Source organism: Cupressus sempervirens, chromosome 10 (genome assembly GCF_028749045.1).
Source record: "Cupressus sempervirens isolate cs-2001-9-10 chromosome 10, ASM2874904v1, whole genome shotgun sequence".
NCBI classification, from domain to species: Eukaryota; Viridiplantae; Streptophyta; class Pinopsida; order Cupressales; family Cupressaceae; genus Cupressus; species Cupressus sempervirens.
Window position 1 is genome coordinate 366,807,723 of NC_143127.1, and position 16,525 is coordinate 366,824,247.

A 16,525-nucleotide genomic window follows, 5' to 3' on the forward strand; every position below is an offset into this window, starting at 1 on the left:
TTATTCTAGGAGAACCTGATGAAGTATTAAAAGAAAGCAACAAAACAAGAACTTAATCTTGTTATGTTGCTTTAGTAACAAAACTTATCAAATCAAAACCTGCTAACACTAAAGAAGCCTTATCAAGTCAACCTTGGAAAGAAGCTATATTTGAAGAATACAATTCAATATTAAAAAATGATGTATTGGATGTTGTACCTAGACCTAAAAACAAATAAGTAGTTTCTTCCAAATGGCTGTACAAAATCAAGCATGCCCCTAATGGCAGCATTGAGAAATACAAGGCAAGATTCGTAGCACGAGGTTTTTCATAGAAGGAAGGTATCAATTATGAGGAAACTTTTGCTCCAGTTGCTAGGTATGCATCAATCAAACCCATCTTGGCCATTGCAGCATCTAAAGGATGGAAAGTCCATCAAATGAATGTTAAGACAACTTTTCTAAATGGTGAAATTGGAGAAGTGTATATTGAGCAACTAGAAGGGTTTATTACTCAGAACAAGAATACTCATGTATGTAAGTTAAAGAAAGTACTATATAGGCTCAAACAAGCTTCCAGAGCATGGTATGAAAGAATAGACAGTTATCTTACAAAGCTAGGGTATTCCAAGAATGAAGCTAACCCTGATCTATATTTCAAAATAGATGGAAATGACATGATTATTCTTGTGTTATATGTTGATGACTTATTAATTACAAGTGAAGAACATCTAATAAGCAAATGCAAACAAGAATTGACAACTGAATTTGAGATGAAAGACTTAGGTCTTCTTCACTACTTCTTAGGACTAGAAGCTTGGCAAAAGGGAAACTACATCTTTCTAAACCAAGGAAAATATACTATTGATTAACAAAGTTTGGAATGATGGACTGTAGACCAACTTCTACTCCTACGGAACTTAATCTACATAAATTGAAGGATGACATGATAAATCTGAACCTATTGATCCTACTCTCTACAAAAGATCATTGGTTCATTGATGTATTTAGTGAATACTTGTCCTGACATATGTTATGCTACTAACACCTTGAGTCAGTTCATGGTTACTTTGAAGAAGATTCACCTGATGGTAGCTAAACATATCCTAAGATATCTAAGAGGAACTATTGGCATGGGAGTCAAATATGATCAAGTTGAGATAAATCTTCATGGTTTTTCAGATTCAGATTGGGTAGGCAGTTCTACTAAGCGTAAGAGTACTTCAGGATGTTGCTTCAATTTTGGATCTGAGATGATTTCCTGGTTTAGCAAGAAACAATCCTCAGTTGTATTAAGCTCTACTGAAGCATAATACATAGCCTCTTTCTTAGGAGCCAGAGAAGCTATATGGCTACGAAAGCTTTTATTTGATCTGTTTAGAGAAACTTTGAAGCCTGCTGTCATTCATTGTGATAACTAGAGTTGTATTAAAGTTTCAGCTAATCCAGTGTTTCAAAATCGGTCCAAGCATATTGAAATTCCCTATGAATACATCAGAGATATGGTAGATCGAGATATCATCAAACTTGTGTACATCAGTACTAATGAACAAATAGTTGATATTTTTACCAAACCTCTTGCTAAAGTGAAGTCAGTATACTTTAGAGAAAAACTTGGTATGATTAAATTGTAATTTTGAACATTGAATTAATTTCAATTCATATGTGTTTATGCTTTTATGATTGTTGCTTTAGATATGTAATCAAAGGTGACGATCTTTCATGGACATATATATTCAGAAGGTAATCTTTGTAAGGTGATGATCTTACAAATGATAGGCTTGTTATTATGACTGTTGGTCCACATATTCTGAAAGTCATGAATAACAAATGCATTCTGATAAGTAGGAGATAATTACCACAGCAAGCCAAATTGTGATATTGCTATTAGGATTTAACTGTGTGATTTTGAGACAAACTCATAGACCCATGTTTCATGAGTAGTGATTCAACATGAATCCATCTCTCATGAGAATAAATGGAACACTTAGCACTCATTGGATCTAGGTGATGCTCATTGGGGTGAAGCACCGGGACTTCCCAAGAGGTCACCCATCCCAGTACTACTCTAGCCTGAGTGCGCTTAACTACGGAGTTTCCTCCATGGTTAAACCCAAAGCTTGCAACCCCATTTGCAAAACCTTCACCAAGTGTTGTGCCTTATGAACCATTCATTAGAAAGCCCCTTAAGCTCATCAATTGATAAGTAGGAGATTATTTCCACAACAAGTCAAATTCTGATATTGCTATCAGGATTTAACTGTGTGATTTTGAGTCAAACTCATTGACCCATGTTTCATGAGCAGTGATTCAACATGAATCCATCTCCCATGAGAATAAATGGAACACTTAGCACTCATTGGATCTAGGTGATGCTCACAGGGGCGAAGCACCGGGACTTCACGGGAGGTCACCTGTCCCAGTACTACTCCAGCCTGAGCGTGCATAACTATGGAGTTTCCTCCATGGTTAAACCCAAAGCTTGCAACCCCATGAGAGATGGATTCATGTTGAATCACTACTCATGAAACATGGGTTGATGAGTTTTATTCATTAAGCACAAACTGCTAAAGGTTAATGAATCAACCCAAAACACACATTTTTCATTGATTCATTACTCTTCCAATTTTTATTAATTAATTAATATTAAAAGAGGTTAATGTAAGAACTCAAAAAATGTAAATTATATAAATTGCTCAACTTGTTGAGGTTAAGCATTCCCTAAAAAATACACATTTTTGATGGATCCATTAACCATCACAGACTATAACTGCTTTTGGAGAAGCAAGTTAAAAACAAGAAACTACAGTATGCTGGAAAAGTTAGGGGTTTCAGTCTTGACAGAGGAATGAAGAACGTCCAAAGCATTGAAGATATATCAATTTTTTTAATCAAACACAGGTAGTGGACAGTTTGATTAAATCTTCACAAAAATGTCATCTCATTCAGATTGGTATCCCAAGATTATTGCAGGGAATATATTCTGGAAAAAAGCTGGAGTTTTAAATGAATATGGTGCATAATTCCCAGTAAGCTGCTTCTTGACCAATGCACAGCTGAAGGAAAATACAGATGTAGACAATGGACACAAATGGAATTCAGAATTATAGACAGTGCCTAATAAACTGAACAAAAAGCCTCGAATAAATGCTCTCCTCACAAAAATCCATAGGATAAGCATAGAATATGATTGTTGATAAGCCCTTGGAACTTGAAAGTAGTGGTGTGATGATTACAGATTGAAAATTAGCATCAAATTTTCAGAGGCACATGACGAGAGATTTTACAATTGCTAATAAGAACATTTATACTTAGAAAAGATGTCCTCAGCTTACATGCAAAATGTGGAACCATGAACAAAGAATATTAGCAGTTTGATGAAGTAATTCAATATATGATCATCACAAAATAGCATTTTTATTACAGCTGCAGCAACATCGTTGTTAAATATACATGCAATTAAGGAAGCGAAGACAAGGCACATGAGTTGGATCTTCAACAAATCTTGTCTCATGAATGCAACAATCATAATTTTTTATAGAAAAATGATTTTGTTAAATTTCTTTTGAAGAACTTTCAAACAATTTCTATTGCAGTAAGTTGTGGCACATGGGTGAGTTCACAAAGTTGTGGTACCAAAAGGGCGGTATAAGATGCCACTTTTTTCTGAAATCAGCAATTTCTGAACTTTGACAAGAATTTGATGATAGTAACACCAAAATTTCAAGATATGACAAAAACAAGTCATAGTCTTTTGAATCTCGTTTGTAAACTACTAAATTTTTATAAAATGGAGGAGTTTAAGGCCCTCAAAATCAAAAAAGGGGGCCACACAAAGTGGTACTGTTTTTTCAGTAAAAACATAACATAGTGTCAAGTGTGGTCCCCCTAAAATACTAACTTTTTTTTTTTTGGAATTCTCTAATTGCTTTGGTTAAAAGTTATCTAACACCATGTAGATTATCTCATATTTTTCGGGTAATTTCTTAATGTATATTATTTTTTACAAATTTTTAAGTGGATACATACCAAAAATGTGAAATATCGGTGTGCACCTCCTAGAAATGATAAAAAACTAATAAAAAATCAAAATGTTTTTTTGAAAGTGTGTAGAATAGAGTCTAGTTTCTAAAAAACTAACTTGTTGCAAAATCCAATGAACGAGCCAAAACCTATCCTCCAAATACTACATGTTGGTAATTGAGGAAAAATGGCGTACATTCAAAAGAAATTATAGTTGAAAGGCTTAAAATAGTCTAAATTCAAAATAAATTGTATGGTTATATAGCTATCACAAAGATCTACAATATCACGTACCCTGATTTTATCGATATTCAATCACGAAGAAACTTGATGGAGAGAACATAAGAAAAGTCATCCATTTTTCGGTATGCTTGCTAGAAAACATGTCTCAGACTTGTTTGAGGCCGCCAATACTTTGGGCTAGATGTCCAAGGTGAATCCAAGCCTTGGGCTTGGTGAATCATTAAAACGTGCACTCGGGCAATAGTGCTAGCGTGCTATGAAAATATAGTGGTTTAAATAGCGTAGCATTTTTATTATAGCTGCAGCAGCGTTGTTGTTAAATATACATGCAATTAAGGAAGCGAAGACAAGGTACATGAGTTGGATCTTCAACAAATCTTGTATCATGAATGCAACAATCATAAATTTTTATAGAAAAATGATTTTGTTAAATTTCTTTTGAAGAACTTTCAAACAATTTCTATTGCAGTAAGTTGTAGCGCATGGGTGAGTTCACAAAGTTGTGGTACCAAAAGGGGGGTATAAGATGCCACTTTTTTCTGAAATCAGCAATTTCTAAACTTCGACGAGAATTTGATGATAGTAACACTCAAAATTTCAAGATATGACAAAAGCAAGTCATAGTCTTCTGAATCTCGTTTGTAAACTACTAAATTTTAATAAAATGGAGGAATTTAAGGCCCTCAAAAAAGGGGGCCACACAAAGTGGTACTGTTTTTCAGTAAAAACATAACATAGTGTCAAGTGTGGTCCCCCTAAAATACTAACTTTTTTTTTTGGAATTCTCTAATTGCTTTAGTTAAAAGTTATCTAACATCATGTAGTTTATCCCATATTTTTCGGGTAATTTCTCAATGTATATTATTTTTTACAATATTTTAAGTGGATACATACCAAAAATGTGAAATATCTGTGTACACCTCCTAGAAATGATAAAAAACTAATAAAAAATCAAAACGTTTTTTTTGAAAGTGTGTAGAATAGAGTCTAGTTTCTAAAAAATTAACTTGTTGCAAAATCCAATGGACGAGCTAAAATCTATCCTCCAAATACTACATGTTGGTATTTGAGAAAAAATTTAATACATTCAAAAGAAATTATAGTTGAAAGGCTTAAAATAGTCTAAATTCAAAATAAATTGTATGGTTATATAGCTATCACAAAGATCTACAATATCATGTACCTTGATTTTATCGATATTCAATCACGAAGAAACCTGATGGAGAGAACATAAGAAAAGTCATCCATTTTTCGGTATGCTTGCTAGAAAACACGTCCTAGACTTGTTTGAGGCCACCAATACTTTGGGCTAGATGTCCAACGTGAATTCAAGCCTTGGGCTTGGTGAATCATTAAAATGTGCACTCGGGCAATAGTGCTAGTGCGCTATGAAAATATAGTGGTTTAAATAATGTTAGTACGCTGTGAAAATATAGTGGTTTAAATGTGGGCCACACTATAGTGCATACTCCATATGCGATAGTAAATAAAGACTAGAAAAACCTTTCAAATAGGACACACTCATGTCAATTTGAGCAATGGGATCATATACATAAAATATAACATTTAAGTATACATAAAATACAAAATATAGGGCACACTCATGCCAATTTCAGCTCCCTCCCTCTCTCTCTCTCTCTCTCTCCCCTTATTCTTTAACCCATTTAGAGCATTATATATGTGCTAAGGGGTCCTTGGACCCCTTAAAACACACATTATTCAATTGAATGGGTCAAAAGGGGTCATAGGGTAACCTATGACCACTTTTGACCAATATGAACCATTTTATGTTTGTTAAGGGGTCCCTTGGACCCTCACGACACCCATTATGCGATTGAAGGGGTAAAAGTGGGTCATAGAGTACTCTATGACCATTTTTTACCCATTTTAACATTTATGTGTGTTAAGGAGTCCTTAGACCCTTTCAAGCACACATTATGTGATCAAACGGGTCAAACCCTATGATCCTTTTTGACCTGTTTGAACCATTATATGTGTTAAGGGGTCCTTAGACCCCTTAAGACGAACATTATATGATCAAATGGATCAAAAGGGGTGATAGAGTACCCTAAGACCCCTTTTGACCCATTCAAACCATTATATGTGTGCTAAGGGGTCCTTATACCCCTTAAGATACACATTATGCAGTTGAATGGGTCATAAGGGACCTTATGACGCCTTAGACCCCATAAGACACGCATTATGTGATTGAATGAGTTAAAAGGGGTCATATGACCCCTTTTGACCCATTCAATCATATTATATGTGCTAACGGGTCTTTGAACCCTTTTAGACACACATTATGTTATCCAATGGTACAAAAGGGGTCATAGGGTTTATCGCATAATGTGTCTTAAGGGGTCATTAGAGCCTCAATAGTCATATAATATTTCAAATGGGTCAAAATGGGTCATAGGATATCCTATAACCCCTTTTGACCTATTTGAACCATTATATGTGTTATAAGGGGGTCCTTAGACCCCTTAAAAAAGACACTATGCAATCAAATGGGTCAAAAGGGATCATAGGGTACCCTAAAACCCTTTTTGACCAATTTGAACCATTATATATGTACTTAGGGGTCCTTAGGCTCTTAAGACACACATTATGTAATCAAATGGGTCAAAAGGGGTCATAGAGTATTGTATGACACCTTTTGATCCATTTGAACCATTGTATGTGTGCTAAGGGGTTGTTAAATCCCTTAAGACACATTTTGTGATCAAATAAGCCAAAAGGGGTCAGAGGGTAGCTTATGAGACCTTTTAACCCATTTGAACCATTATGTGTTCTAAGGGTCCTCAAACTCCTTAAGATACATATTATATGATCGAATGGCTCAAAAGGGTTAATAGGGTATCTGAAGACTCCATTTGATCCATTCAAACCATTATATGTGCGCTAAGGGAACCTTGGACCCCTAAAGACACAAATTATGCAATCAAATGCCTTTTAAACCTTTCGATCATATTATGTGTGCTGAGGGGTCCGTAGGCCCCTTAAGAGACATTATGTGATGGAATGGGTCAAAAGGGGTCATAGAAAACACTATGACCCCTTTTGACCCATTCAATTGTATTATATGTGCTAAGGGGTCCTCAGATCACTTAAGTGACATATTATTTGATCTAATGGGTCAAAATGGGTCATAAGGTACCTTATTACCTCGTTTGACCCATTCAAACGATTTTATATGTGTTAAGGGGTCTTTGGACACCTTAAGACATACATTATGCTTTCGAATAGGTTAAAAGGGGTCATAGGGTACGCTCTAATTCCTTTTCATTCATTCAAACCATTATATTTGTGCTAATGTGTTCTTAGACACTTTAAGAAACACATTATACTATCAAGTGGGTCAAAAGGCACCCTATGATCTCTTTTGAACCATTAGATCCATTATATGTATGTTAAGGGGTTTGAGGACCCCTTAAGACACACATTATGTGATCAAATGGGTCAAAAGAGGTGGTAGGGTACCCTAAGACCCCTTTTGACCCATTCAAGTTGCTTGTGTGTCTTGAGTTAGTAGCATTTGGCTGTTACATATGGATTTTGTTCCTTGAATGAGTTTAGCAAGATCTAGGAGTGATTTGGGCATTTGTAGGTCTCCACTCCATTTAATTGAAAGCATTATGGCATGCAAGAGGGTAGTTGACAAGTACTTTTCCAATGGTGGAGGCAAAACTACAATGAGGGTTTGCAAATTGTGCATTAAAGGTTGAGAAGAAGTCCACAATTTAGTTATGGTAGGAATTGGAAGTTGGCAAGAACTTTAGAAGTTGTAGGGAAATTTTGAAAGCTTATAGGGAAAGTTATGAGAGAATGATGAAAATGCAGAGTCAAGTTGCAAGGGTGCGATTCGTATGATGGTGTGAACAATATGCAAAGATTAATAGTTACAAAGTGGAGCTTGGGATGTAGTTGTAAAGATTGCAAAGTTGCTTGGAGACTTTGAAACTTTACAATAGACAAAGGAGTTAGGATGCAAAGAAGTGGAGCTAGGAGCAAGTCTACAAGACCTACAAACATGCATGTAGGGATCAAAAGTCTACAGGCAATAGGGTATGTGAGGAAATAGAAAGTGGAGGTTGGAGTGCATTTTGCAAAAGTTGCAAATGTGGATGTAGTGTCTAGAAGTCCACAAAGAACAAAAGAGGAGGGGATGTAGAGAAATAAAACTACGAAGTTTGCAAGACTTTCAAAAATCCATATGGACTTTGAAATTGTGATTTAGAAATGGAAGCAATGTAGAATGTGGAAAAAATGTGATTTGGGTTTGGAGGTTTGTAAAGAATGAGGAGGCAAAAAATGGGGGTTGGAGTGCAACTTGTAAAGTAGGGAAATTTTGGCTGTCTGCGAGAAATTGAAAATTGAGCAATCTCTCCGCAAATTTAGAAATTGTTCTATAGACAAGCACAATATTAATATCCAATTGGGTTAACTTGGTACATGATTTGACTAAGGTCACCCACTTATGAGATTATTAGCGATGGACTAAAATCAAGGCATTGGGTTCAGACAACACTGCATCTATGGAATGCAAATGTCTGGAGAGACATCGACATTAGCTGCAAATCAAGATGTGTACTTTTTCTAGGAACATTAATATTTTAGATAAATCTCTAGGAGTAGATTTATAGTTTTTTATTATTTTTTGCTTGCTAAAGCTTGGGCAAGTTAGTTACTTGAAAATGTATAAAATTCAGTTTTAATCGAAATAAATGGTTTGAATGATTATAAAGGCACTAAAAAATTTCACAAATACTCACATGTGCTCTTTCAAAGATAGAGACCAAGGACACAAACAGGAGGGAATAATTATGTAGTGTAGGGCAAGAAAGATGCGAGTATGATGATGGAGACTATAGAAGTTGTTCAAATCCTTTTACCATTTTAACCGTAAAATATTAGGCTTAGCAAACATATTTTGTAGATGACGAGTATCTCTAGCAGATACATGTGATGAATTTGTTAGATAAATATGACAAATGATGACGTTTTGCATTCTTAAAAAATATTACCATGGGGAAAGAGGCTAGAGGGTGAAATTTTAAGCGATAAGGATTTATTGTCTGTGGACCTTTGCTAAGAAGTACTTCTGTATCAAATGGGGACCCTTGATTTGTATTATTGAGGATTCTTGTCCGATGTTGCAAATGTAATTGCCATGCATACAAATGTGGAAGCCTAGACAACTCACATTACTGTGTGACATTGCAGAAATCACGTATATGGACTTGAAAATGACTTTTACTTTAGATAAAGAATACAAATGTATGACTGCAACTTTGGTGTTATATTCTTTATTGAAACAGCTACAAAATATAGAATTATAAGTAAAGCATGTTATTGCTTAAAGGAATGCTGTTCATGGAATGCAATATGCATGTTAAAAAGGTTTTAGAAACTTCTAAGTAATTCCATTGCCAGCTGTATTGCCAACATCACAAGGGTCACTCTATAGTAAGAAACATCTAAGAGAGGGAAGTCAGAACAACAAAGGTGTCATTTTTCAACGAATTCAATTAGAATTTGCGCTAAAAGTGTTTTCAAGAAAGGTCTGGTGTTGGGGAAGAAATGGTGGCTGCATGGAATGAAGTTTGAGAGGTGCAACAAGGGGAAGGGGAATGATAAGCAACATGAAAGGAGATACATAGTCACACAAAGTAATAAGGGAGGGGTTTATGAGAGTTAAGAGGGGCTCCCACATAGAGAAGGGGAATTTTTCATCTATTATGTGAGGGAGCATAAATCACTCTGGCTGTTTAGGTTGAATGTAGGGAGGAAATAAAGAATGAGTGACAAGGGAGAGATACAAAGTTGGGAGATGATTGTTGGAATTTATGGGAGGACAGATGCGGATTAAAATTTGTAATATGTATAGGAAGATACTTCATAGAGAGATAAGGCCAATGAGAAGACCCATGTAATATTTGTATTGCAGATTTGAACGCGTTTGTGAATTCAATAAAATGGTGTTTGCAATTTGAGAAGCATTAAGGGGAGTCTCTTTGCATCAATGAGGTGTATAAATGTTTTGTTTTAGCAATTATGAGTATCATTGTTTATAAAGATCTATACTACTCGAGATAGAAAATGTCATACTGTTGTTCCCAAGAATAAATGTCATAGCAGCATTACCCAAACCTCAAAGCCATACACATCACCTTTTGGGACTGACATCTTAGGGCAAAGTCATAAGATAAGGGTGTCTTACAACTTTATATGTCAAAATCTTTATCTATGGTGGAAAAGGTTGGTGGGTAAAGAGCACCAAGTGTTGAACATCATTGGTCTTATCTCCTAACAACAAATGCTCAGAGGTGCTTGTGAGTTGAGTTCACATGCTTTGTACTTTTGTTTTAAATTGACAATTGTGGCACTTTCGGGGCCACACCTATAAATTAAACTTCAAAAAGGAGAATCATAACCAAAGCCCCTTTCTAGGCTAATATTTTAGATACTTTGCATCATAGTGCTTTGCACTTGATCCCTTTTTAAAGATTGAGGGAGAAGATTACCCTGTATGCTTACCCTTGCATTCATTAAATGAACGCCTCCACTGTGGTGCCATCCATCTTGTCTCTCGATTACATGCATGTGAGCCAATAGACTTTATTTGACTTGACCACAAAGTTCATGCCAATAAATGATTGAAGTGATCTTTGCCTTCACCACTTATATATTGACCGAGGTTTTTGCCACCTCATCAGCCACATCATTGCCTTCTCAAAATATATGGGAGACAATGAAATTATGGAAGGAAGTGAGAACTACCAAACTCTGTCTTAGTCAATCGTCCAATTACTAGTTTTAGGTTCTTTCCATTTGAATTGTGTTGATAACTTTTTGTAGGTCTCCCTTTAGGTGGATCTTCTTAAAAATCACTCTTTTCTGGCCTTCACTACCATTAAAGTCGCTCAAAATTTTGATTTATTTTCATTTGCTCTGCCAAACGTCTTGTCAATTAGTCCCAATTTTTTCTGTTCATTATCTATGATAAGACATCTTGCACCCACCAAGCTTGAATTACCTTTGGCCGTCCTATCAAAGTTTATCTTAACCCTCATCGGGAGGCTTCCTTTTTATATCCCTTTTGAATCCTTCAAATGGACTACCTTGTCTGATCCCTTACACAGCCCCCCCCGCTTTGTAATTATTACATACATACATAAAGAAATAAAATATCTTTGACATTGTTCATGCAAGTCATAAAAAATTAAGTTACTTGTCTTCATTACTTAACTGATTTTATTTTGGTTGATTCTACAGTCGTTGGAATTGCAATATAATGGCGATGTAGAAATCATTAGATCCTCAAAGGCTTTACTCACACTTTTATTGTCATTACCCATCACCATTACATTTTGATCCCTTGAACCATATGCTTTTGTTATGTTATGGAAAGCTTAAGAAATAGTGGGTACAACAGCTGCATTTTATCATTTGGTCCATAAGAAAAGAACCTAATTTATGAGATAATTATTTTGTGATACTGAGATTGGAAGCTCTTTTCTAGATATTGTTTTATTTAGTGCTTTTCTTGCTAAGGTGTCTGACTTGACATGGGTGCCATTTTGAAACTTTTTTTTGTATATTAATCACAAACTTGTTATAGTTTGTTATAATTTTTGTGGTTTTTTAATTCTCTGAATTGATGTGAAGCAAGTTTGAAACTGCTTTTTTTCTTTAACACAGTAGTGAGATTACGTGAGAACACTGTCATGAATGGGCTGCGGTCAAAACGTGACCAGATATCAGAAGTGAGATCAGTGCAGTCAGAGTCAACAAAGGAAGCCACATTGGTGTCTAATCGGAGTATGGGCACCAATATTGCTATAGTTGTTCTAGATGATGATGATGAGAATGATGATGAGGTGGTGGTTTCATCTTCCAGGTCATCAGCTCCGGTAAGTCACTTCAAATTTATTTTAACTATGAATTTTCATGTTTGTTTTGTTAAATTAAGATTGACTTGAGCTATACCATGTTTTTGTATTCTGCTCACGTAATTTTCTTTGTTTGAGTTCTCCTATGAAATTTGTATAGTTTAAAGGCAACAAATGAAATTGACATTTATAAATAATCTTCTGGCTATGTAAGTGATTAGCAATAGTAGTTTGAGCTTGTGAAAATCATCTTGTTTTTATTGGAATATAACCGTATATTTCGAGATCCTGGACATTTCTCAACACATTCAGCTGCTTGAATTTTTTTTTTCTTTCATGTTGAAGTTGCATAAGTTACTATTATTTGTGATGAACTAGAATTTTTTACCTTTTTGTGGTCTCTGATAATTTTATCTGTTAACTACTCTTTACTTACTATGGGCAGGCAAGAAGTGCATACTCTCAACAAAGTGGACGTGATCCAGTTATAAATGAAGAAGATGTGGAGCTTCTACTTGGTTTTGCAGGTATGGTAGCAGGTTTAGATTTCATTAATTTGTTTCAATGAAGTCCTGAACGGATTCTGAGGACTTTGCAGGCTTTTTTGGATGTTAAGTGTGCCTGAAGTGAATGTTAAGAGAGAATAATCATATTAGTAAGCATGCAGAATAATTTCATACTCCTTTTATGTTTCTGACTTTTTAGCATAAGTCTACCCCGAGTAAAAGCTAAGTCTATGCTACCAAACACTTGTCTCTACATCCCGTTGATTTCAGAGAGGGATATTTACTTAGCAGACCTTTTACATATTTGATATTAGTTCTAGATAGAATTCTGTGCAAGGCTCTTTCCTGTGAAGGAAAAATCATGTAATTTGCAATCATAATTATTCTAATTTTCTAACAGCGTAATACAGAATATAAACTCAAGATTATGCCATTCATTTTGTTATCTTATTTCGGCCATTTCAAATTCCTGTGGCTTAGTGTTTTTTCCCCAACTGTTCATAGTTTCTTAAAATTGTTCTCAGTATGCCTAATTTCTATAAGAATCAAAGTACTAGGTAGATCAATGGACAAACCTGTTAAATTGTAATCGCTGCAAATGTAATAGCACTGCCTGTGATGTATGTGTTTTCCCAAGGCAGCGATCTCTCTGAATTTATATTGTGGATGACGCAAGGAGAGACATGTCCCATGAAGGGACATGTCTATTCATTAACACATTATTTAGGATTAGTAATCATTAGACAATTGTTAATTTTATATACACACACACACACACATGTATGAATGTATGTATATTTAATGTCTAATGATTACTAATCAGAGTGATTTAACTAGTAATCACAACAATGTATCTCATGACTAAAGCTACAACATCAACACTCCCTTTTAGCTAGGGAGGATTTGTTATAGAATTTAACACACCTTGCCCTAAAGCAATGTAGAGAGATATCATCTCAATATGATATTATCGGAAATGACGTATGTATGGATACTAGGAGATATCCACCATAATGATGTCATCTCATGATATCAAGAGTAATGGTCTCAGAATGTCAAGTCACATGATATTCGCCAAGTACTCCGAGTAAATGGCCTCCTGAATACCAAGTCGCACTAGAGTCACCGAAGGCAAATACTCAAAATGTCCATAAGTTATGTGCACACGTATCCTCAATAATACTTACCATAGGAACATTATATTCATGGTTTGTTTAAGGAAATTAATCCATCATTCAAGATATAATCTATCATGATTCGCTTAGACATCATAAGATATCTATCATAATAGAAGATTAAGTTCTTGTAAGACCGTCACCTTCCAATAACTTGAATAAATATAAGTGATAATGATTTGGAAGTCGTCACTTCCTCATGATGTACATAGGGGGCAAGCCCATTAAAATCATGGAGTCACACACATGACATCAAAAGTGAATTATGAGGGATTGCACTTTGAACTTCTCCTTCATGAAGAAACACTAACCTTTTTACTTCCTTGTCCACGGTTTCTTCTAATGAAATGTCAAACTCCCTCTGAATCTGATATCAACTTCTAAGCTCCTCGTTCAAAGTTACCTTTGATGAAGTGTCAGACTCCCTTTGAATCTAATATCAATTTTCATTTTCTTTATTCATTTTCCTTTTCTTCCACTCACATCTCTGTTTTTCTATCTTCCACTTGTTTTCTTTGTTGACTTCAAATGATCTGCTTTTATTTACATTGAATTATCGCATACACACTTCTCTTATCTCAAAATCAGTCACTACTTATATCATACAATTTATACCCTTTGGATGGACATATCATTTCATGGATATGTTTGCACCTTTTCTTTCATTATGGTCACAACTTAGTTGTCTTTAGGTGGCCTTAGTTATCAAATTTTTTTGTCTTTAGGCGACCTTAGTTATCTAAAAACTTTGTCTTTATGTAATTGCAGCTTTTATAATTGTTTGTGTGCTTTTGACTTGGACAAATTAACATTTGTCTCATGTAATCATTCAACCGCATCATTCTCTGTTGCCAATGCTTTGTAATGCAATTACTTGTAGTTTATTTATCATTGCATTATTGACCTTCTTGTGCCACGGTGCTGCTTATGTTTCACTTGGTATTTCTGACTTCTAATTACCATCAGATGAACTTTTAATCACACTACTTCAAACAAAAAAACTCCCACCGCATTCCAGTGCTTCGCTGCTTTGGCCATTTGCGTCATAATACGTCCAACTTAACTTAGTTTGCCATAGATTTCTGGGGTGGTGGTTCTGATGTGATTGTTCGGTGAAGATTTCGATACTCATAATTTAATGTAGTATCCACCCTTCTATCCATAAAGGCTCTCGACTCAGTTATTGTCACTGTTGAATACAACGTAGCCTTTCTTTATACTGTTTCTGACTTCGTTTTTAAACAATCTGTAGCTGCTCATTGCTTTGGATACATGTAGAGAACGATGCATGGTAATTGTATATTTCCCTATATAATCACCACCTCCTTCGCATTCATTGTTAATCAGTATTCAAATTACTTTGCAGACGTTCCTCACTAGATTTGACGCTGGTATTCAAAATTACTATCCACGTATGCTGTAGTGCTGTGCATCACCACTATGTAGGTTCAAATGTTACCATTACTAAATTGTGATCAAAGCCCTCTAGTGCCCCATTGACTATAAAACAACCTGCCTCTTTTTTGAATTGTCTAACTTTGATTTCCTTTTATTGCTAATCACGGAGTGTTGACTGCTTCAAGAATGCTCTCTTTCCATCGCTGTATTTCCTTACATTATCGCTGTCTTTGATTTTCTTACATTTGTAACTTGGCTCTGATACTATGTTAAACTGTGATTGTTGCAAATGTAATAGCACTGCTTGTGATGTATGTGTTTTCCAAAGGCAACAATCTCTCTAAATTAATATTGTGGATGAGGCAACGAGAGACATGTCCCTTCATGGGACTTGTCTATTCATTAACACATTATTTATGATTAGTAATCATTAGACAATTGTTAATCATATCTGATTATATATATGTATATATGTATATGTATATCATATTGTCTATATGTATATACATATTTTTATAATGTCTAATGATTACTAATCAGGGTGATTTAATTAGTAATCATAACATTGTATCTCATCGTTAAATCAATCTGATTGAAGCTACAACATTAACAAAACCTACTAAATAACTCGTAATCCACAAGTTTACAAAATATGCAATGAAACCCTGAAACTAGAATCAAGATTTACCTTAATTTAGTGTGAAACTTTAATGACCCTTTTTAAATTTTCCTTATTTTCATATTAGTAGTTGCACAATTAATTATAAGTATGAAATTAACCTCGAAAGTGTAATTTCAATATTCCATTATATATTTAATGCCTAACATGTATCTCAAAAAGATAGAATGTATATTCTTAGCTTTGTTGTAAATATTTTTCTAATATGTAGTTATCTTTCTTTAAGTCAAATGCCTTTGAAATGTCTTAGAATTTGGCCGAATTGGGTGTTTTCATTGAGTAACTTAGTGATGGGAATTAGGGGGTTTCTTTCCTTTAATGTCTAAATTCTACCATGAGGGGTTTCATGCTCAGGTTAATTAAACCATAATCTATGCCCAGAAGCTAGAAAGTCAGGTTTGCCTGCTTGGGGCCTTCATATTGGTCTGATTCAAATTGAGCCTGGGTTTGGGTTCAGGTTCGGGTCCAGGTCCGTGTTTGGTCTGCCTGTGGGTTTGGACAAGGTTTGAACTCACACAAGCTAGTTCTAGGTTGAACCTAGGTTGAACCAGGGTCAAATGAAGGCAGATCCAAGCAAACCAGGTTCATTTCCACTTAGTAATATTTTATAATTTAGTGCAACAAACAATT

General features: G+C 35.0%; 1 protein-coding gene across 2 annotated transcripts in view; it reads left to right on the forward strand.

Annotated features, from left to right (window-relative positions):
* The window catches only part of LOC149534186 (uncharacterized), a 97,634-nt gene that overhangs the window by 7,620 nt on the left and 73,489 nt on the right, over positions 1 to 16,525 (forward strand). For both annotated transcript variants that reach the window (XM_089804925.1, XM_089804926.1), the window contains exons 2-3: positions 11,947 to 12,158; positions 12,583 to 12,664. In XM_089804925.1, the coding sequence (XP_089661051.1) occupies positions 11,973 to 12,158; positions 12,583 to 12,664 (268 nt within the window). In that variant the 5' untranslated portion in view covers positions 11,947 to 11,972. The remainder of the gene's footprint in view (positions 1 to 11,946; positions 12,159 to 12,582; positions 12,665 to 16,525) is intronic.